Below are 23,079 nucleotides of genomic sequence, written 5' to 3'. Positions count from 1 at the left end.
TCTACCTTTTCCCGTGGTAAACTCCACCTTTCCCCATAAGAGGAATTCCCGTTCCTTGATCCATTCCTGGTTCTTGCTGTAGGCTTCTGTAGGACTGACTTTCAAACTTTACTCTGTAATTGCCAGTTCTAGAGGAAGGGGATGGGCAAAAATTCTATTAATGGAGTGACTATGGATGCTCCATTTCAATTAGTTTCTTCACTAGGTTGGGCAGGAGCTAATTTCTCTACTAGGTTACGTCTCTAAGACTAACATTAATTTTTTTCAGAGTCAACACAATAAAATATTGGAGGAATATTAAAATGTTTAAAAATATATGTATATCTGGTTCTATAAGAAATTTAATAACTACATTTGGTTATCAGATATTCTGGAAATTATTAGTCTTACAGATGTGCTGAGAGAATAACTATATGAATTTACAATCCTTCTCTGGTCATTTCTTTCATGTAATGATGGAAGACTTACCTTAGCGATATTGAGCATTCTGCTACTCTCTTCCCCTTTGAAAGTTACTACCTGAATGGCTCACACATTCCAGGAGCCCTTAGGTTAATTCCTTTCCAAGCTCTTGGTTGTTTGAAGCTATTCTCTGGTAGATTCTTCAGGACAGACTTATGGGAACAATATTCCTTGAGTTCTCATGTATTATGTAGCAAGAATATACAAGACTATAAGAAGTTTTAATCTGTGGGTTTTTATACTTGAAGGTCACTTTAGCTTCATTAAAATGTGTTTGATTTGGGCTGTATCAGCTGTTATCATTTTCTCAGATACATGTATAGTCTTTCAATATGTAGTTTGAAGTTATCTTTTATTCCTGGAGAGTTTTATTATAGTTTTTTTATCATTTTTTGCTTTGTTGCTTTGGTCTTCTTCAGGGACTCCTACTAAACATGTTGGACAGTCTTGCTTATGTTACATATTAATTATTGTCTCTTAAAATCTTTTTATCTCTTCTTTTTTTTTAATTCTAAAATTTGTCTTATGTTCCATTTTCTACTTTTGGTAAGGCATTAACCCACTGTGCTTCTTGTTAACTTAGTCTTCATTCCTGAAATAGTTTTTCTTTTATTTCTAAATCTTTCCTGAGTTTGATCACCTCTCTTTTCATATCTTCCTTGCTCTCAAACACATCATTTTTCAGTTTTTCTAATTCTGAGGTTTTTCATTGCTTCTGTCATTTAAAGAAGATTTTTAGCTTGTTTTGAACTATTAGGTCACAGTTTTCCCTACTTTAAAAATCAAGGAGTTTGATCAGTAATATTGGTTGTCATACTGTGGTAAAGATATAGCCCATTCTGTAGCCTTTATTATAGTCTTTTTTGTTAGTTTTTTTTTTTTTTTAATTGGGATATAATAGTGGATCTGTCTCATTTGGTTGAAAATTTTCTAAGCTCTACCATTGCTTTAACTGGAAGTTAAGTGCTTTGAAACAAAATGTTGTTAAACATTTTGTCTTCTGGTTAAGGAATATTTGCTTTCCTTTCACTTACTATATTAATATCCATTTTTGGTCATCTTATTTTCGTTGTTTTATAGTTGCTAATACTTTGTGATTATTTCTTTAACATTTGAGACCATTAGTTATATAAGATTTTAGATGTTTGGAAGCTCTATTAATCAAATTCATTGGAAGTTCATAAAATTTATAGAATGTTCTTCTACTAATTATGACTTTGTCAGGGTTCCTTAAAGAAATACCATTTTCCACCAGAAAAAAAATGAACTTAAAAATCTTTAGCATATCAGCTGCCATATATGTAATTTCTTTATAGATATATTCCAGATGTCAGAACTCCATCTTAATTTGTTGTGTATTCTTCCAGTGCTTGTCACCAGCCTTCATGGCCATCTTGGTGAAGTTTTGTTTTACAATCTTGATAAAAGAAGATACTCTCTTGGGTTTTCTTTGAAAACAGGCTGAAGGCCTTCCTCCAAATGTCGTATCTCAATTTATGTATCATTTGACACAAATTTGAGTGAGCTATAACCTAGAGAAGAATCACTCCTAAATGGCTGCTTGACTACATTTTTTTGTTTGTTTTTCTTGACAGACCTCAGGTTACAGGCTGTGTCAGGCCTCATTTGGTGAGAAGCATGTTTGTTTCTCTTGTCAGCTTCTTGACTGGTTCCTTTCCAGATTTCTGCAGGGCAGCCATATGGTCATTTCGGCATGTTTTCTAGATTGCTTCTATGGCAGGATTCCAGGTCTTGATTAGTGTTTTAGAATCTACTCACACTGAGAGGGCTTTAGTTTTTGCCCTTTAGTTTTATTTCAGATAGCATATTCAGATCTGGTGTCCTTCCTGTCTCATCTGAAGTTCATTTGATTTTGATGATTTTATTTTATGTGGCCCATGTATTTGGCTAACTTTTTATCTTCTTATATTTTAAGCAAGAAAGGCCCATAAAGGCCGTTGGTGAGGTGCCTAGACTGTGCTGATTTTGGAAAACTGAATCTAACAATAATTTATTAGATGATCAGTATTAATGTGCATTAGATTGGCTAGAGAGGTATACCAGTCTCCTCCTTTCTACTTTTTTTTATTCTTAGTTACATAGTTCTTTAAATTTGTTTTTTTCTTGGTGGTGGGGGGGGGATTTATTTTGAAAATTTCTCTCTGTAACCGTGAGACAAGGAGAAAATTACTCATAATGTTGGTAGTGATGTTTAAGAAAAAATTGTTCAAGACACTTAATAAAGATTAGTAAAGCAGACTTCATTCAGGGAGACTATCACGATAGTTGTAGGGACCACTGCAATGTGATTTTGCAGTGGGGGAGAAGGACTGGGCTCAAACTTGGCATACAACTAGGAAAACTGGGGATGTATAGCCAAGTAGAAGGGTGGGGTAAGTAGGTAAAAAATTACTAAGAGGAAAGAAACATCAAAATAAGGGGGATTCTGGCTAAACAGACCTAAACAGGATTGTTGATGAAGGCAGGCCAGGTGGTCAGATATTACATGGGGGATGGTGGAGATGAGGAACCTAATCAGATATCCAGCGTGATCAATATTGAGGGTGGGGGATTCTGGTTAAACTGACATAGTAGGATTCTTGCTAAAATTGGACAATACAGAGATGAACACAGAAACCCAAAAGTTAGGGCCTAATTGGAAAGAGTTCAGAGGAGCCTGGCTAAAGTTTGGTCAAGGAGAGACTCTTCAACAGTGATAATAAATTTAAAACTATAACTTTCAAGGAAGTAGCTCTCAATACAGAAATACTGAAGCAAATTTCTATTAACAAAACAGACCTTTAGGAGCTTCCCTGGTGGCACAGCGGTTAAGAATCCGCCTGCCAATGCAGGGGACACGGGTTTGAGCCCTGGCCCAGGAAGATCCCACATGCTGCGGAGCAACTAAGCCCGTGCGCCACAACTACTGAGCCTGCGCTCTAGAGCTCGCGAGCCACAACTACTGAGCCCACGTGCCACAACTACTGAAGCCTGCGTGCCTGGAGCCTGTGCTCCTCAACAAGAGAAGACACTGCAGTGAGAAGCCCGTGCACTGCAATGAAGAGTAGCCCCGCTCACTGCAACCAGAGAAAGCCCGCACACAGCAACAAAGACCCAACGCAGCCAAAATAAAAATAAAAAATAGATTTATAAAAAACAAAACAAAACAGACCTTTAGTTAAGTTCATGCTTAACCTCAGTGAACCAATAGCAAGATATTCTCTACCCGTATTTACTTTTGGTTATTTTTGATCACTAAATTAGGAACTATATCATTTCAGGTTTTTTTTGAAGTTGAAGAAAAGCAACTTAATGTCTTATATTCAGTCTCTGCTCCATGAATTTGTTATTTTGATTTCAGTGATAAGGATTGAAATTATAATATGAAGGAGCAAATTCAGACATCATGAAACACTTATTTTCTCTTAAAAGATAAAGGTTTTAAATAAACAGGCTATAAAATACTGTAATATTTGGAGACTCAGGCTTAAATTCTTTAATCAAATTAATTATTAAAATCTAAATTTTACTTTGCTTATATATTTTAATTTTTTTGACACTTTGATTTTATAAAAAGGAATCTACTTAATGTATTTTTTCAGAATTTCTTGTATTTTTTAGGAAGCAAATTTTATTGTAGTTAACTTTTGTGTGCAAAATGCCCTGTTTGGGTGGGAGGGAATCTTTCCAAAGAATGTGTATTGAACTTTTTGTCTGTTATCTTTCTAAGAAAGCATTCCTAAGCATTCTGTGTAGAGTGCTTTGTATTTACGTTTGAAGGTTCTTATTGTCATGGCTGGCACTCAGTTTAGAAAGTGACCTTTTTGAAGGAGAATGACTAGAAGTTTAAATTTACTAGATTCTAGAAGGTTAGCTGCTAAGTGCAGATTTCGAAGAATTGTTTGACGTTTTTGCAGCAGGATATTTTCTTAGATTTATATTCGAACTTTCAGTGCCTCTAAATGGAGTAGATTATAATCAACAAAATGATTTTATTTTTGAGCACCTGCAACTCTAAAGGATCTAGTCCCAATCCTTTAGACATAGGTTCTTAAGATTTTAGTACCATTAGATTCACTTGAGATACATATTTAAAATTCACATTGTTTGGTCCCACTAGCAGAGAGTCTCACATTGTTGATGAGAAATTGGGCCCATTATTGAGCATATTTAACAAATGTCTAACACTTTGAGAAACATTGCTTTAGGACCTCAGTGGTTTCCAAGGCTGATGATGCATCTGAATCAATTTGGTCTGGTTTAAAAAATATGTTGAGGGCTTCCCTGGTGGCACAGTGGTTGGGAATCCGCCTGCCAGTGCAGGGGACATGGGTTCGAGCCCTGATCCAGGAGGATCCCACATGACGTGGAGCAACTAAGCCCGTGCGCCACAACTGCTGAGCCTGTGCTCAAGAGCCCGCGAGCCACAACTCCTGAAGCCCGTGCGCCTAGAGCCCCGTGCTCCCGAACAAGAGAAGCCACCGCAATGAGAAGCCCGCGCACTGCAACAAAGAGTAGCCCCCGCTCTCTGCAGCTAGAGCAAGCCCGCGTGCAACAACAAAGACCCAACACAGCCAAAAATAAATAAATTTAAAAAAAAAGAAAAAAAAATATGTTGATACCTGGTTCCACCGTATAGCTACTAAATTAGAATCTCTGGGAGTGTAGCCCAGTAACGCGCTTTTTTTTTAATTTGCAGTACGGGCCTCTCACTGTTGTGGCCTCTCCCGCTGTGGATTACAGGCTCTGGACGCGCAGGCTCAGTGGCCATGGCTCACGGGCCCAGCCGCTCTGCGGCACGTGGGATCTTCCCGGACCGGAGCACGAACCCGTGTCCCCTGCATCGGCAGGCGGACTCTCAACCACTGCGCCACCAGGGAAGCCCAGTAACGTGCATTTTTAACAAGCTGCCTGGTGATGCTTATACAGAGAGCCACATCTCAGGATCCCATATTTGAGATCCACTGCTTAGTTCTACCTATGCCTGAGGGCCTTGAGCCTTTTTGTTCTAGGATCTCCCAAGATCTAATCTCTGGGTGATACACTGTATTAGAAAGCTTTTGCTATTACTTCTCAGACATGTTGACACTGTACTGACTAAAAAGTATTGCCTTTTTTTTTTTTTTTTTTTTTTTTTACCATTCTTTAACATTTTTCTAATCAATAGTAGGTGATTTAAGGCATACACACACATGTACACATTATGGGATTTAATGGCTGCTTCCTTTTGAGCATAATTGTTAAAACATAAAAAGATTTTACACACTTTAGGAACTTAAATTCAAGACAAAATATTATGATATATGTGTGTTTTGATACTACTGACTAACATTGTTAATGTGATATTTTTATGTAAAACTGGTTATTGAGTTCTATGTAGAAAGGTCTTGAAAAATTGGTATTTGTTACTTAGTTATCTTAAGCATTTTGCTGAATTGTATGGCTTGAGGATTCTTTAGAGTGGTAATAAACTTTGAATAAAGTAAGCAGTTCATTCTTGGTGGTGGTGTTACAATGGCTAAGTTTCATGCAGTTATAGTCTTTACACTGTAGTTGAAGGAATAATAGCTCTTTTTCAAAAGGTTTAAATGCTTTCTTAAGTTCAGATGTGCTTTGCTTGTATAATTAGTGTTTAATGGAAAGCTTTGGCGAATAATCTTTCTTGAGAGCTAGACACAGAATCAACAATTTTTATTTTTTAGTTACTTATGCACACTGAACCTATGAAAAAGGTTGGAGTGTGTTAAAGTCCAAGAAAAGAATGTGAGCACTTTTTATTTGTGTTAGTTTATATTCTGTATGGCTACATTATGTCACTCAAAAATATTGCATCCTCTTTACCACCTGGTAAGGTTGGTTTAGAAGGTGTAGTGGCTTGTTTCATATTTCTCTGTAGCTAAAGTTCTTAAAGTTTCTAATAATAACTTTTTTTTTAATTTGCAGAAATTCCACTTCACTTTGTTACAGTTTTCTTCTTCAGGTTAGCTTCTTCATACATCAGATTTCCAAACTCACTAACCAAGTCAATCTTCAGTCACTGCTACTACAGTAAAAATTGTTGGGAACAATTAGTTTAACATCATATTACAGTGCTCTGGCAGTTAGATATTAAGCAGTTTTGCCTATTTAGAATAATGCCTTCTATGCTATTCAGATGCAGAGTTATCTAGTACAGCTCCTTGTTTTTAAACCTATTATACTATTATCACTTTAAAGTTAAATTTCCAATCGGCTGTTAGAAAGCAATAATTATTTTGTATAGCCCTCAGTAGGAACCCCAGAGGAACCCCAGGCCTACTACTGCTCCCTCATCAGGGAGGGGAATTGGGAGGGGGAAAGTACAACCTGTAGATGGATATAATGAGCAAGTCTTTTTACAGAGTGCTACATGAGGAGTCATTTTCTGGTCCTAAGAGTGATGATGGTACTGGAAATAGATGTGATTTTTTTTTTAACCATCATATTTTATTGCTGAATTTAGTTATTTTATCCTCAAATATTTAAGTAGGCGATGTTAGCAACAGGATTATAAGTGGCATGGTAAGAGTCTTACTACTTGAAAGTTTCCCTTGATGTAGTTAGAGTATATCATTCTAGCTATCTGCTGCCTAATTTATTTTTTGCATTGTTTGCTTCTTGTCCTTCATTGGTGTGCATGTGCCATAATATACCACTTTATATTGTAGTTTAATTATATATATTGTATCTCCCTCAACTAGAATGTAAATTCCTTGAGGAGAGTCTGAAACTTATTTTGCAATTCCTCTTGGTACACGGAACAGTGCTTTTCATATATAGTAGTAGACATTCAGCAAGTTTTATTTAGTGGTAGTGATTACCTGGTTTCACTACATATGAAATTACTATTTTCCTGATGCCTGTTTAGCTTAAGTAATGATGATAAGTATTTATTTAATTGATTTTCTTTCATACTTTAGAATATTGATTTTAGCAATTTTATTGCTAATATTTTTTATTAAATTTTATTGTTATTTAAGCTCTTATAAATTCAAAGACTGAGTATACTAATGTATGTTTCTAATTGATAAGGTATCCTCTTATTTGATCTACTTGAACTGAGGTAATTTTGTAATAATTAGTAGAGAAATACTGTGATCAGTTAAAAACTAAATACATATGCTAATCACAACTATAATCATGAAATAAACAATTTATTGTGTTGAATATATAAATAGTGTAGACCTCCCTTATCCACAGGGGATATCTTTCAAGACCTCCAGTTGAATGCCTAAACCTGCATATAGTATTATACCCTGTATATCCTATGTTTTTCTTATACATACATACTTATGATAAAGTTTATTTTATAAATTAGGCACATTAAGAGATTAACAACAATTAATAATAAAAGTTATAAGTATATGCTGTAATAAAAGTTATGTGAACATGGTCTCTTTGAAAGTGTCTTATACAAATATAATGCCTTTTCCATTTTAACTAAGTACTTATCACACACTGTGGCCCTAACTTTTGCAGTTTTGAGGTGCAACAGCAAAGCAAGCCAAATTTCTTTTTCCTTCTTCACAATTTCACAGATAAAATATTTGTTCTTACCATAGATCTTAGCAACCAGAGCATTTAATTTTTTTCTTCCTTTATTAAGTTGAGAACTTTGACATTTTCACTTCAAGGGAACGCTTTACAGCTTCGCTTTGGCATATCCAGATTGCCAGCATCACTAGTCTGGTGCTTTGGGCCATTATTAAGTAAAATAGTTGTTATTTACACACAAACACTATGATACCAAGACAGTCAATTTAATAACTGAGACAGCTAGTTAAGTGACTTAACAGGTGGGATATGCTGGACAAAGGGATGATTCACGTCCCGGGCTGGATGGAGCAGGATGGTTCTCATCACACTACTCAGAATGGTGCACAATTTTAAACATTATTATTAATTATTATTATTTTTGGCGGTACGCAGGCCTTTCACTGGCCTCTCCCGTTGCGGAGCACAGGCTCCGGACGCGCAGGCTCAGCGGTCATGGCTCACGGAGCCAGCCACTCCATGGCATGTGGGATCCTCCCGGACCGGGGCACGAACCCGTGTCCCCTGCCTGCTTCGGCAGGCGGACTCTCAACCACTGCGCCACCAGGGAAGCCCTAAACTTATTATTTTTTAACATCTTTATTGCAGTATAAATGCTTTGTAATGTTGTGTTAGTTTATGCTGTACCACAAACTGAATCAGCTATATGTATACATATATCCCCATATCCCCTCCCTCATGAGCCACCCTCCCTATCCCATCCCTCTAGGTGGTCACAAAGCACTGAGCTGATCTCCCTATGCTATGTAGCAGCTTCTCACTAGCTATCCATTTTACATTTGATAGTGTATATATATCAGTGCTACTCTCTCACTTCATCCCAGCTTCCCCTTCCCCCGCATGCCCTCAAGTCTGTTCTCTATGTCTGCATCTTTATTCCTGCCCTGCCACTAGGTTCATCAGTACTGCTTTTATAAATTCCATACATATACGTTAGCATGTGGTATTTGCTTTTCTCTTTCTGACTGACTTCACTCTGTATGACAGATTCTAGGTCCATCCACCTCACTACAAATAACTCAATTTTGTTCCTTTTTATGGCTGAGTAATATTCTGTTGCATATATGTGCCATATCTTCTTTATCCAGTCATCTGTTGATGGACATTTAGTTTGCTTCCATGTCCTGGCTATTGTAAATAGTGCTGCAGTGAACACTGTGGTACATGTATCTTTTTGAATTATGGTTTTCTCAGGGCATATGCCCAGTAGTGGGATTGCTGGGTCAATATGGTAGGTCTATTTTTAGTTTTTTAAGGAACCTCCATACTATTCTCCATAGTGGCTGTATCAATTTACATTCCCACCAACAGTGCAGGAGGGTTCCCTTTTCTCCACACCCTCTCCAGCATTTATTGGTTTGTAGCTTTTTGATGGCCATTCTGACAGGTGTGAGGTGATACCTCACTGTGGTTTTGATTTGCATTTCTCTAATGATTAGTGATGTTGAGCATCTTTTCATGCATTTGTTGGCCATCTGTATGTCTTCTTCGGAGAAACGTCTATTTAGGTCTTCTGCCCATTTCTGGACTGGCTTGTTTGTTTTTATGATACTGAGCTGCATGAGCTGCTTGTATGTTTTGGAGATTAATTCTTTGTCAGTTACTTCATTTGCAAATGTTTTCTCCCATTCTGAGTGTTGTCTTTTGGTCTTGCTTATGGTTTCCTTTGCTGTGCAAAAGCTTTTAAGTTTCATTAGGTCCCACTTGTTTATTTTTGTTTTTGTTTCCCTTACTCTAGGAGGTGGGTCAAAAAGGATCTTCCTATGATTTATATCACGGAGTGTTCTGCCTATGTTTCCCTCTAAGAGTTTTATACTGTCTGGCTTTACATTTAGGTCTTTAATCCATTTTGAGTTTACTTTTGTGTATGGTGTTAGGTTGTGTTCTAATTTCATCTACATGTAGCTGTCCATTTTTCCCAGCACCACTTATTGAAGAGGCTGTCTTTTTTCCATTTTATAGTCTTGCCTCCTTTGTCAAAGATAAGGTGACCTTATGTGCGTGGGTTTATCTCTGGGCTTTTTATCTTGTTCCACTGATCTATATTACTGTTTTTGTGCTAGTACCATACTGTCTTGATTACTGTAGCTTTGTACTATAGTCTGAAGTCAGGAAGCCTGATTGCTCCAGCTTCATTTTTCTTTCTCAAGATTGCTTTGGCTATTCGGGGTCTTTTGCATTTCCATACAAACTGTAAAATTTCTTGATCTAGTTCTGTGAAAAATGCCACTGGTAATTTGATAGGGATTGCACTGAACCTGTATATTGCTTTGGGTAGTATAGTCATTTTCACAATATTGATTCTTCCAATCCAGTAGAATGGTATATCTCTCCATCTGTTTATGTTATCTTTGATTTCTTTCATCAGTGTTTTATAGTTTTCTGAGTATAGGTCTTTTGCCTCCTTAGGGAGGTTTATTCCTAGGTATTTTATTCTTTTTGTTGCACTGGTCAGTGGGATTGTTTCCTTAATTTCTCTTTCTGATTTTTCATTGTTAGTGTATAGGAATGCAAGAGATTTCTGTGCATTGATTTTGTATTCTGCAGCCTTTCCAAATTCATTGATTAGTTCTAGTAGTTTCCTGGTGGCATCTTCAGCGTTTTCTGTGTACAGTATCATGTCATCTGCAAACAGTAACAGTTTTACTTCTTCTTTTCCAATTTGTATTCCTTTTATTTCTTTTTCTTCTCTGATTGCCGTGGCTAGGACTTCCAAAACTGTTGAGTAAGAGTGGCGAGAGTGGACATCCTTGTCTTCTTCCTAATCTTAGAGGAAATGCTTTCAGTTTTTCACCACTGAGAATGATGTTTGCTGTGGGTTTGTCATATATGGCCTTTATTATGTTGAGGTAGGTTCCCTTTATGCCCACTTTCTGGAGTTTTTATCATAAATGGGTGTTGAATTTTGTCAAAAGATTCTTCCTCATCTATTGAGATGATCATATGCTTTTTATTCTTCAACTTGTTAATATGGTGTATCACATTGCTTTGCGTATATTGAAGAATCCTTGCATCCCTGGGATAAATCCCACTTTATCATAGTATATGATCCTTTTAATGTGTTGTTGTGTTCTGTTTGCTAGTATTTTGTTGAGGATTTTTGCGTCTGTGTTCATCAGTGGTATTGGTCTGTAATTTTCTTTTTTTGTGATATCTTTTTCTGGTTTTGGTATCAGGGTGATGGTGGCCTCATAGAATGAGTTTGGGAGTGTTCCTTCCTCCACAGTTTTTTGGAAGAGTTTGAGGAGGAGAGGTGTTAACTCTTCTCTAAATGTTTGATAGAATTCACCTGTGAAGCCATCTGGTCCTCGATTTTTGTTTGTTGGCAGATTTTTAATTACAGTTTCCCTTGCTGCTTTTAATATCTTTTCTTTGTATTTAATTTTTGACAGTTTGATTAATATGTGTCTCAGCATGTTCCTCTTTGGGTTTATCTTGTATGGGACTCTCTGCGCTTCCTGGACTTGGGTGACTATTTCCTTTCCCATGTTAGGGAAGTTTTCGTCTATAATCTCTTCAAATATTTTCTCAAACCCTTTCTTTTTCTCTTCTTCTCCTGGGACCCCTATAATTCGAATATTGGTGCGTTTAATATTGTCCCAGGGGTCTCTGAGACTGTCCTCATTCTTTCTTCTTTTTCTGCTCCCTGGCAGTTATTTCCACCATTTTATCTTCCAGCTCACTTATCCGTTCTTCTGCCTTAGTTGTTCTGCTATTGATTTCTTCTAGAGTATTTTTAATTTCAGTTATTGTATTGTTCATCACTGTTTGTTTGCTCTTTAGTTCTTCTAGATCCTTGTTAAATGTTTCTTTTATTTTCTCCATTTTGTTTCCAACATTTTGGATCATGTTTACTATCATTACTCTGAATTCTTTTTCAGGTAGGTTGCATATTTCATCTTCATTTATTTAGTCTTGTAGGTTTTTACCTTGCTTCTTCATTTGTAACATATTTTTTAGTCATTTCATTTTTTTTTTTTTTTTTGATGGGTGGGGCTGTATTCCTCTCTTACTGATCGTTTGGCCTGAGGCATCCAGCACTGGAGTTTGCAGGCAGTTGGATAAAGCTGGGTCTTGGTGCTGAGATGAGGACCTCTGGGAGGCCTCACTCCGATTAATATTCCCTGGGGTCTGAGGTTCTCTGTTAGTCCACCGGTTTGGACTCGGAGCTGCCACCACAGGAGCTCGGGCCCAACCTGTGGCCTGGGAACCAGATCCCGTAAGGCTGTGGCGTGGCAGAAAAAAAAAAAAGAAGAAGAAAAGGAGCAATACAATAACAAAGAATAAAAAACAAAATAAAATTAGAAAGATAAAAAAATATATTAGGAAAAATAATATAATTGAAACAACTGCAACAAGGTAAAATCAAACTGTAACAGAAAAAGGAAAAAAAAGGGGGGGTGGGGGAACAAGCCAAAAGGAGAAGAACAATAAAGTATAAAGAATAAAATTAGAAAAATAAAAGATTTATTAGAAAAAATAAACAATGAATGAAAAAAGTTAATCAACAAGGTAAAACAGAACCCCTCTAATAGAGGAAAAAAGGAAAAAAAATAGCCTTGGCTATGTGGGGCAGAGTTTAGGCAGGGGTGGAACTTAGGCAGGGGCAGGGGTTACGGTGGGGCAGGACCTAGGCTGGTGGGGGGTGACTTGTTTGAGCATGGGGTAGGGCCTGGGCTCAGGACCCATGCAGCCAGAAAAGGCCTTGCGGGTGGGGCCTGGGCAGGCGATGTTCAAGCATCGGGCAGGGCCTCTACTTAGGACCTACAGAAGGGGAGAGGCAGTACCTCCAAAGGAGGGCCTTCAGAGTGTGGAGTTCTGGGGTTTGGAGGCAAGGCCGTGGGTGAGGGTGTGTGGGTGCGGTTTAGGTCCAGCTCATTGGAGGGGTTCTCTGAGTGTAGAGGTAGGGCCCTGGGTGGGGGTGTAGGGATGGGGTTTGGGCTCTGCGCAGCAGGAAGGAGGCTCTGAGGGCAGAGAATTAGGCCCGGGAACCCAACAGGCTCTCTGGTGCCTAAGCGGACAGGGAAAGCACTGGCCGCATTCCCTTCCATTCCTCCACGACCCCACTCCCCATCTCCCCCGGGGTCTCCCCAGTCCCCGCTGGACCCCTAACCATGGGTGTGTCCCGCTGGGTGTAGGAACTCCTTCCCTCCCCCAGCCACCCCTCAGGGGTTCCAGTCCCGTAGGTCTGGCCTTTACTTTTGCTCCCCGTTCCCTCCCTCCCTCCCACTCCCTCAGGACCCATGCAGCTGGAGGGGGCCTTCGTGGGCAGAGGATCAGGACCGGGATCTCAGCAGGCTCCCAGGGGCCCAAGTGGGCAAGGGAGACCTGGCCACGCTCCCTTTTGATCCTCTGCCCTCCCAATGGTCCCCCAATTTCCCTTCCCCTCCCCCAGCTACCCCTTAGGGGCGCCAGTCCCATCCCACCTCCACTTCTTCTCCCCCTCTCACTCTCCCCACGCCCCACGTCCTACCCGGTCGCTGGGGGTTTCTCCCGTCCCCTTAGGTGTCTGTGGTCCCTCACCAGTGCCTGGTAGGTGCCCTAGTTGTGCGGAGACGAGAATTCCATGTCCTCCTAGTCTGCCATCTTGACTCTGCCCCCCAATCTTAAACTTATGAATTATTTCTGGAATTTTCCATTTAATATTTTCAGACCATGGTTGACTGTGGAAAGTGAAACTGAGGATGAGAGGGGACTACTATAATGCAAAACCAGTGTTGATTTTTATTGTTGCACTAAATTGTAAAACCTGAATTGGTAGGTGATAATACCGCAAATTAAATAAATAAAAATTTGGGAGAATCAAGGCTTAGATGTTGAGGCAGTTAAAATCTAACTCATTGCCGTGACAGTTTGGATAATAGGAATAACTCATCTATTAAAATAGAATCGCACTGCTTATGATGAATCTGTTGGTAAATAAGGCCCCACTGATATTTGGTTAAGTGGGGTTATTATGGCTAATCATATCTTGGAAGAGTACTATCCTTGCCAATTTTTAAACTTATTTTGAATTTTTACCCTTCAAATAATTTACATGGAAATTACTAACAACTACATATCTTTGAAATTTTCCTTGTATGAGCACTGGTGAGAATCTTTTAAAGCATATGTTTGAAATATAACCTTTCAAGTATATTTACTTCATATACTATAATTTTTTAAAAAATCATGACTGATAGAGCGAATTTTATAACAGGATACCGATACCATGTTGTCCTACCTTATTCTTTCTATTTAAGGCAGACCGTTTTTGTTTTTTGGTATTGGTAATGTGTGATGCTTGTTTACACATTCTTAACACAATTAAGCAATAGTGTTATATCACAGAACTAGAGCTAACTGGCCAATCTGTAGACTGAATTTAGCACCCAGTTCATATTTTTCCCTTTTATTACAGTATGTTTATGGTAACCGCATGGAGATATAAATTTCAGGAATTTTCCAGTTCAAAAACCTCAGGCTCTCACCCAATATAACACATTTATACAACATTTAAAAGTACAAAAGCTCCTCTTTGGTTAAGGGACAATACAAGAAAACTCATGAATTTAATGACACCAGAAGTGCTGGTCCACGCTGTCCCAGAAAAAGGTTGCCAAATCTGTTTCTTGGCTCTCTCATTGGTAAGAATGCCCCCCTCTGATACTCAGCACAAGGTGAGTGTTTCTACACCAAATGTTGGAGCCTAGGTTTTCAGAGTCCAAGTTGATGGCTGCCACTGGTCCTTGGGACTTGGGAGCACCCAATTTAAAGTCCCTTATCCCAGTGGTCTTCACATCGAAGTAAGGCCACCCATTTATGAGGTACAGGAAGAAAATGTAACTTCCATTTTTTTCATACATATTTTTATTTTTTATATCGTGTAAATTTCTACTTAGGTTTATACTATATATAACATATTAGTAATATAATATATACCTCATTTATAAATAAATAACTGCACATATTGCTGCATACTTAGATATTTACTATTAGGAGTACTCAGTCAAAATAACTTGAAGGCCACTGTTCTGACAGTAGCTAATCAGGGAGAATGGACACGAAGGGGAGAAATGGGATCCTTTGAAAGTGATAGACAAAGGTCCAGTGATTAACAATATAATAAAAAAGTATAGACTAGAATACTATATGTATCAAGGGATTTGTTTATAGATTCTTTATATACTTATTATAAAACATAAAAATGATTCCTATTGTTCACCAAGTTAACAGGGGTTTTAATAACTATAAGTAGACTACATACAACTTTCATAATAGTTTGGAGCAGTTTAAAGTTCAGGCACAAGTTTTTCGCATGTAGTGGCTTTTCATTTTCTGGTTGTGGCTGTCCTTTATGTAGGCCTTTTTTATTGCTATAAATGTTCTTTTTCAAGGGATAAACTGTTTTTGTCTTTTTTTTCTTGGTGGAGGGAATGTAAAGTAACTTTAAGAAGTTTTAAACAAATTATTATAAATCAGATTATGAGAGAGACATGTTAATTTTCCATGTTTCGTAAAGTTGCTAAAATCTGTGCATATTGCTTTTATAGCCAGAAAAAAATATTTAAAAGAATTAATAGAAGTAATTCCTAGTAATAGAACTAAAAACAATCTGCATATCTTCTAAATTACCTGTGGTAGGGGAAAACGTAAGAAGGAGAAAAAGAAGTAAATAGTAAGACATGGAAAACAAGTAGCAAGGAAGAATTATAAGAGGAAGAAAAAAGTTATGTGACAGATTTAATCAAGTTTGTTATAACAAATGTAAGTGGGATGAACATACCTTTTATAAGGAGAAGACATACTCTAAAATTTTTTCAAAAAGCCTAATTGCATACAGTATACAAGAGTCACACCGAAACAGCATGACTGAAAGAAATTGAAAATAAAAGAATAGGCAAACCAGATACATTATAATAGAAGGAAAGCATAAAGGGGTGATAATGTTCAATTTGACAGAGCTTAAAAGTAATAAATGGAACAGACTACAATGGTGAAGCATATAAGCCATAATGATGATGTCATGAATCAATATGTAACCAAATTATACAGAACTAAATTTCTACAAACTTCTTTTGTTTGTTTCTTGTTTTTGGCCACACGGCGCAGCTTGCGGGATCTTAGTTCCCCGATGACCAGGGATTGAACCCATGCCCCCTGTAGTGGAAGTGCAGAGTCCTAACCACTGGACTGCCAGGGAATTCCCCAGAACTAAATTTAAATGATAAAAATTGCAAGAGATAAAGAGAATTGTTTTATCTCAAGAGTAGTTTAGAAATTTTAGAGTAGTTCTCTAAGTCTGTGACAGATAAAGCTAATAATTTTATTATTACTATATTTTTATTTCAGCTGATGTACAAGAAAAATAACTGTATTCTAAAAACAGAAAATATATGTTCTCCATGACTCATGAAATATTTATAAAAATTGACCATGATTTTTGGTCACAGATAAAATTTCAGGTGATTCCAAAGAGTAGAAATAGACTGTCCTGACTCTCTGCCTATGGCAAAATAAAATTAGAGCTAAGTAATAAAGATAGGGAGGAAATTTTGTAATTTTCAGATCTTCTCTAACACTCTTGGGTCAAAGAAGAAATCAGAACTGCAGTTGTAAGATAAAATTGGCCCTCCAGCCCTCTGTGTCCAAGGATGTGGAACCTGGAGAGGTGGATGGCCAAATGTAAGGGACTTGAGCTTCCTCAGATTCTGGTATCCGTGAGGGTCCTAGAACCAGTCCCCCACAGAACTGAGGACGACTGTATGTAAATAATATGATAGTTCACAGTATGCTGCATTTTCTTTTGTTTTCTGATTTTAAAAACCCAATTTTGTATTTTGGTTTCAGAAGGATAGTTAAAGGACAGTATTCAATAACAAATGTTTCTTGGCCCTCTGTAATGTGCAAGACATTTTGTTTGATGTGAGATATAACTCTGAGTAAGACTGAGCCTTGGTGCTTGTAATCCACTGGATTTTATTATTCAATGCACATTAGTAGTAACTTATTTGAGATGCATATATGAAAAATCCTTTATAATTTCTCTGTAAAGAAACTATAGAGTTCAGTATGATCATTTTAATTTTCAGCAGGGGTACCTATGGTACCTATATGGAGAGGAGAAGTAGATTATTATAGTAGATTGATTGAACTGTGTAGAATGTCTGGAGATCTTGGTTCCTTTTTACCTCTTATCACCTGTTAGCAGTTCTGTTTCATTGGACGATTTAATTTTATCCCTCTGGGCTTCAAATTCTTCATCCATAAATGAGGAAGCTGAATTAAAATGTAAGATTCTTTATACATGTTATTTTTGTGTAGCTGTGAATAAATTCATTCATAAGTATTGAGCATCAACTTCTTTTCAATCCGTAGGGGCCAAACTTATGCTCTAGTTGGGGAAGAAAGACAAATTTAGGGCTCCACGCAAGCAGAGAGTGTGTATATCTTTAAAAAGGACAGAGATGGAGAAAAGAAGGGCATTGGGAAAGGTTTCACAGAGGCAGTGTGACACCTGAGCTGATCTTCAAGATAAGTTTTTGTCAAGTGAACAGGGAAGGAGAACATTTAGGTGCAGGAGATAATAGAAGGTATAGAGGCAGAGAACTGAGTGTTTTACATTTGGGAAATTGCAGTTAGTTCATATGGCATTTAGTAGTTAACATGGGTTTATGGAGGAGTAGCAAGACATCAAGTATTGATGTATATGGGAGCTGAATTGTGAAAAATAATGGGCTTTAAGTTAAAGACAGTGAATAACCATGGAAATTTTTTTAAGCAGTGGAGGGAGGTGGTACTGTAAGATTTAGTTAGGGTGGATGCAGAGATAGCATTTAGGAAACTGGCAGTTGAGACATGATGAAGTCTTAATTAAAGTAATGGCAGTGGAGATGATATACAGGTTTTAGAATAGGCCTCTAAAATGGATGGGCTTTGTAGGGTGTGACAGCCCTGGAAGTGTATGCAAAATTTAATATGTGAATGTATTTTCCTTTGGGAGAGGGTCTATAAATTTCATCGCATCATGCAGGAGGGCTATTAGGGTAAATGTATATTGTAGGGAAAACTGACAGAGTGATATTTTACAAACGATGAAGGTTAAATAATTTTAAGTTTTACTTTATTCATTAGTGACTAATCTTTTTTCACTTTTTTATAGTGGACAGGCCAAAATCTCATCAAGTTCGAACCTCTGGTACAATAAGGCGAACCTCTTCTTTGGATACGATAACAGGACCTTATCTCACAGGACAGTGGCCACGAGATCCTCATGTTCATTACCCTTCATGCATGAAAGATAAAGCTACTCAGGTAAAATAAGCAAATCAAAATCAGTTTTATTATCCTACAGTTCTATTTTGATCACAGTAATGAAAATTAATTTAATCAAATTTTCCCAGTTATGAAATATATTCAACCAAAGAAGAAAGCCATTTCTTTTTTTTTTTTTGCGGTACGCGGGCCTCTCATTGCTGTGGCCTCTCCCGCTGCGGAGCACAGGCTCCAGACGCACAGGCTCAGCGGCCATGGCTCGCGGGCCCAGCCGCTCCACGGCATGTGGGATCCTCCCGGACCGGGCCACGAACCCCTGTCCCCTGCATTGGCAGGCGGACTCTCAACCACTGCGCCACGAGGGAAGCCCGAAAGCCATTTCTTTTAATAAACTATTTTTATCATCTCGGTTTTGAAAGTTTTAAAATTATTTAATATTTAATAAATAGCACATCAGTCTACATTGTGTGGTTTTTGAGACTTATAGTTTTAGGAATTATTTTCCTACAGAAATTAATGATTAGTAACTGTATTAGAAAATACAGGCATAACTCATTTTACTGTGCTTTTGCTTTACTATGCTTCTCAGGTATTGTGTTTTTTTACAAATTGAAGGTTTTTGGCAATCTTGCATGGAGCAAGTCTATCGGCATCTTTCTTCCAACAGCATTTGCTCACTTTATGTCTCTCTGTCACATTCTGGCAATTCTTTAAATATTTCAAACTTTTTCATTATTATTATATTTTTTATGGTGATCCATCATCAGTGATCTTTGTTGTCACTATTGTAAAAAGATTATGACTTGCTGAAGGCTCAGATGATGATTAGCAATTTTTAGCAATAAAGTATTTTTAATTAAGGTATGTATATTGTTTTTTTAGGATGTAATGCCATTGAACACTAATATAGAATACAGTAATAGTATAAACATAAATTTTATATGCACTGGGAAACCAAAAATTTGTGTGACTATTGCAATATTTGCTTTATTGTGGTGGTTTGGAACCGAACCTGTAGTATCTCCAAGGTATGCTGGTATAAGTAATTTTTGAAGAAAAGCTTGCACAGTTCCTGGAAATAATTTATAAAGTATTAACACATGACTAAGGAAATATATGTTAAAGGATTTTTTTTCTGTTTAAAGCCAAAACTGAAATCCTTGAGAGGGAAATAGAAAATTTCCTGTTTGTCACACCTTCTCTATTTGTGGATCAGAGCTTTTGACTTGAAAAGTTTTCCTTCCATGTCAGAAAAAGATCTGAAAGCATCTTAATTTATAATTTCTGAATTCTTGACCATATCTTCATAGCAGTAGTCGATTAGCATTATGAACAATAATAAAAGTATAAGAGATGGTTATTGGCCTTAAAGAACTTACAGCATAGTTAGGAAGATAAGATGTAAATGTAAGAAAATTGGTAATAGAAGATAGAGTATTATTAGGTGTTAGATGAATGGAGCATTTAAATGTAAGGGAATTCAATGGAATGGGAACACTTTTGGCTTTGTGGGTTAGGGAAATAGAAGGATTAGAGTTTCATGTCTGAAGAATGAGGAAAAGGGGAGAAAATTTTGGACATGATCTATGAGAATCTTCTCCAGTTTTGTACTTTTCTCAGGCAAGCTTGAAACCATAAAATTAGCTTCTTTATCATGAATCCTATCAATTTTGTCTGTGTAGTATTTTATGTCACCCACTCCCAGTCTTTTGCTTTCCATTCTTGGTGAGGGAAAGGAGCAGTTTGATATGGTAGGCAGTGGGATTCTCAAGTAGAAAGAACTAGCAAAACTAAGAGATGTGGGCCTGCACACTTAGAAATGGTCACAGATAATTCAAAACTGTCTTTCTGGAGGAGTTGGACTCACAAGTGTGACAGAGTGTAGGTATAAAGTATAAAGAAAGAAGGTGAAGAGATCAAGGACTTAGTTTTTAGAAATGCACACAAGGGAAGGATAAAAAATTAATGTATTCACCTGGTAGCAACAAGAAGAGAAAGGAGTTTAACATTTACTGACTGTGTACCATGTACTTTGTGTTTTTATATCCTGTGTTTCATTTAATTCTCACAAGAACATTATAAAATTACACGATGGAGAAGCAGAAGCTCAGGGAAGTTAAGTGACTTAGTATCATAAACTTAGGAATTGTTGGAGCCAGGTTTCTAATACAGGTTAATTTGTCAGCCAATCTGAACTTCAATTTTATGGTGCTTTTAGGATAAATGGAATAGTTTGTGTGCATGTGTGTGTATCACCTAGTAGAGTAATTGACACCATTCTTAAAAATGGTAGCTATTCTTTTTAGGTTAAAAAGAAACCCTACCTTTTATTGAATATATGCTTTATGCTGACACTCTCCAAAAACATTATCTTATTCATTCTTCACCAAAACTCTTAACAAGAGGAGACAGAAAAAGAGCAAAAGCTAAGAGAAGAAATAGTCTAACCTTAGAAACCAAAGGGAAAGTTGTTTTAAGCAAGGAAAAATTATTAACAGTATCAGGTGCTACCGAGAGGTCATGGAAAATAGGGACTAGATTTAGGGATTAGGGGCATATTGTCTTGGAGAGTGAAATATTGATAATATGTTAGAGGAGGAAGCTCAGATATTTCGGAGTTAAGAAGAGAGTGATATGGTGGTAGAAGATAAGGGCACTGGGTAGGTTTCTTAACCACATCTGTTTCTTTATCTGCACAATGGGATTAATGAAACCTAACTCATGATAATGTTGTATGACTAAATAGGGTAATATTTGAAAGTGAATATGGCAATACACATGTTAGGTTATTAGTAGTAGATACAGACAGGCCCATTTGTAATATCTGCAGGATCTGGAGCAAATATAAATTTAGACCTACATACCATATACATACTAAGTTAAATTAACAAACTGTTACATAAAATTCCCCCAAAAGCCTGAAGTCCAGGGTAGGGGCTTCTCTTGCCTGTGTCTGCTTGTAGATCGTCTATTTGAGAAACCTGACATTGACAGGAAGGCCAAATATAGGCCTCATTTTACATATGATATACTGAGGCTTAGAGAAGTTTAACTTGTACGTGGTTATATAGCTAAATAAATATGAAGAGATCTGAATCCAGATTTGGCTGATTCCAAAGGTTTTGTGTTTTCTCCAGTTCCTCACTGCCTCTCATAGTAATCATTAAAGTGTATAGCACTTGACCTAATGCTTGCCTTACAAGCCTAAGAAATGGTCTTGCCCCGAAGCATTATTAGTTTAATTGAAGGTATAAGAGATGAACATATGTAATGGTTGTTATTGTCATGTCCATACCTCCTTGATTAATTCTTTAACTCTTGGGGAAGGAAGTAGATATTTTTATTTATTCAGTGGAAATTAGTAAACAGAAAGTGGTACAGTCACTGTGCTACAGATATTAAATACCTAGGCTGTCTGGCTTTAGTGGAGGGAATCTCTAGTATTTTCTACCTTTCATATTTCCATATTTCAGCTACCTTAATTACTGAGGGTTAGAAATAGAATTCTTATTGTTTAATGTATTTATACATTGGGCCTTTTTAAAAGAAGTAGCATAGTGTTGTGGCAAAGACCATGGACTTTAGAGACAGATCTTGTGTTCAAATCAAGGCCCAATGTGAGGGAACTTCCTGGGATAATGGAATTGTTGTATATCTTGATAGAGATTTTGGTTACATGGGTGGATGTATTTATTAGAACTTACTCAAGTATACACTTGTGCATTCTAATATATAACTTAACTTTTAGAATATAAATATTGAAATCTAATTAAGATGTTTAGAGGTGAAGGATACTGCTGTCTGCAACTTACTTTGAAATGAATAAGAAATAAGATCAATAGATGATAGATAGATGAATATATATGTGATGAAGCCAACGTAGCAAAATGTTAAATATAGATTCTAAGTGTTGGCTTTCTGAGTATGCACTGAGAAGTTTTTTCAACTCTTCTATCTGTTTGAATTTTTAAAATAAAATGTTGGGGGGAAAATCATGGCCCATTGAATTAACTGCTATGTGTCTCACACTTCAGTTTCCTTTTTTACAAATTGCAGTTAATAATACCCAGGTTGCACATACACATATTTATTCTGAGGACTAAAAGAGACAGCTTCACATTTTTGAGGCCAATGGGGAGATGGATAATTGCCAGTTTATTAGACTAATCTGTGTAGCTTAATAGAAAACTAAAAACCATTTGTAGAATTTGATGTTAGTTTATTACATTAACCCTGCCGATACACCCTTTTTAAACAAGTTTATTACCGACACTTAAAATTGAACTTGTAGTTAAGGTTACTATAATCAGACAGTAGCATTTCCTCAGTTTTCACCCCACAGTCCAAAGTATAAATCTTCATCTATGGACAGATACGAAATCTACATGTGAATGTGTTTTTAAATGATAAAGTAACATATGCTCTTTGTAAAGTGGTCAAACAATAAAAGTAATATAGAGTAATAATCAGAGGTGTTTCCTCTGACTTCGCAGGTATAGTAATGATTAGAGCTGTTAACAAATATTCTCATCCTCTCTCCTTGACATATGATAAGATTATACTTCTCTGCCCACTTGAAGTTAAGTGTGGCCATGAGACTTGCTTTGGGAAGAAGCTTTAAAGAGCTGGTGCACCAAAACTAGACAAGTAACACCACAAGAAAGAAAATTACAGGCCAGTATCCCTGATGAACATCAATGTAAAAATCCTCAGTATAATATTAGCAAATCAAATTCAACAGTACATTAAAAGGATCATACACCATGATCAAGTGGGATTTACTCCAGGGAT

The 23,079-nt window shown here is 37.0% G+C and overlaps 1 protein-coding gene across 1 annotated transcript in view; it reads left to right on the top strand.

Moving 5' to 3' along the window:
- Window positions 1-23,079, top strand: part of GLCCI1 (glucocorticoid induced 1) — a 142,571-nt gene that overhangs the window by 40,874 nt on the left and 78,618 nt on the right. Inside the window, exon 4 of the mRNA XM_007448446.1 lies at window positions 18,176-18,327. Within this exon, the coding sequence (XP_007448508.1) occupies window positions 18,176-18,327 (152 nt within the window). The remainder of the gene's footprint in view (window positions 1-18,175; window positions 18,328-23,079) is intronic.

This window comes from Lipotes vexillifer, unplaced genomic scaffold (assembly GCF_000442215.2).
Source record: "Lipotes vexillifer unplaced genomic scaffold, Lipotes_vexillifer_v1.1 scaffold1156, whole genome shotgun sequence".
In the NCBI taxonomy this organism is placed as follows: domain Eukaryota; kingdom Metazoa; phylum Chordata; class Mammalia; order Artiodactyla; family Lipotidae; genus Lipotes; species Lipotes vexillifer.
The sequence above is the reverse complement of the archived record's forward strand: the minus strand, read 5'-3'. Positions and strand labels throughout refer to the sequence as shown.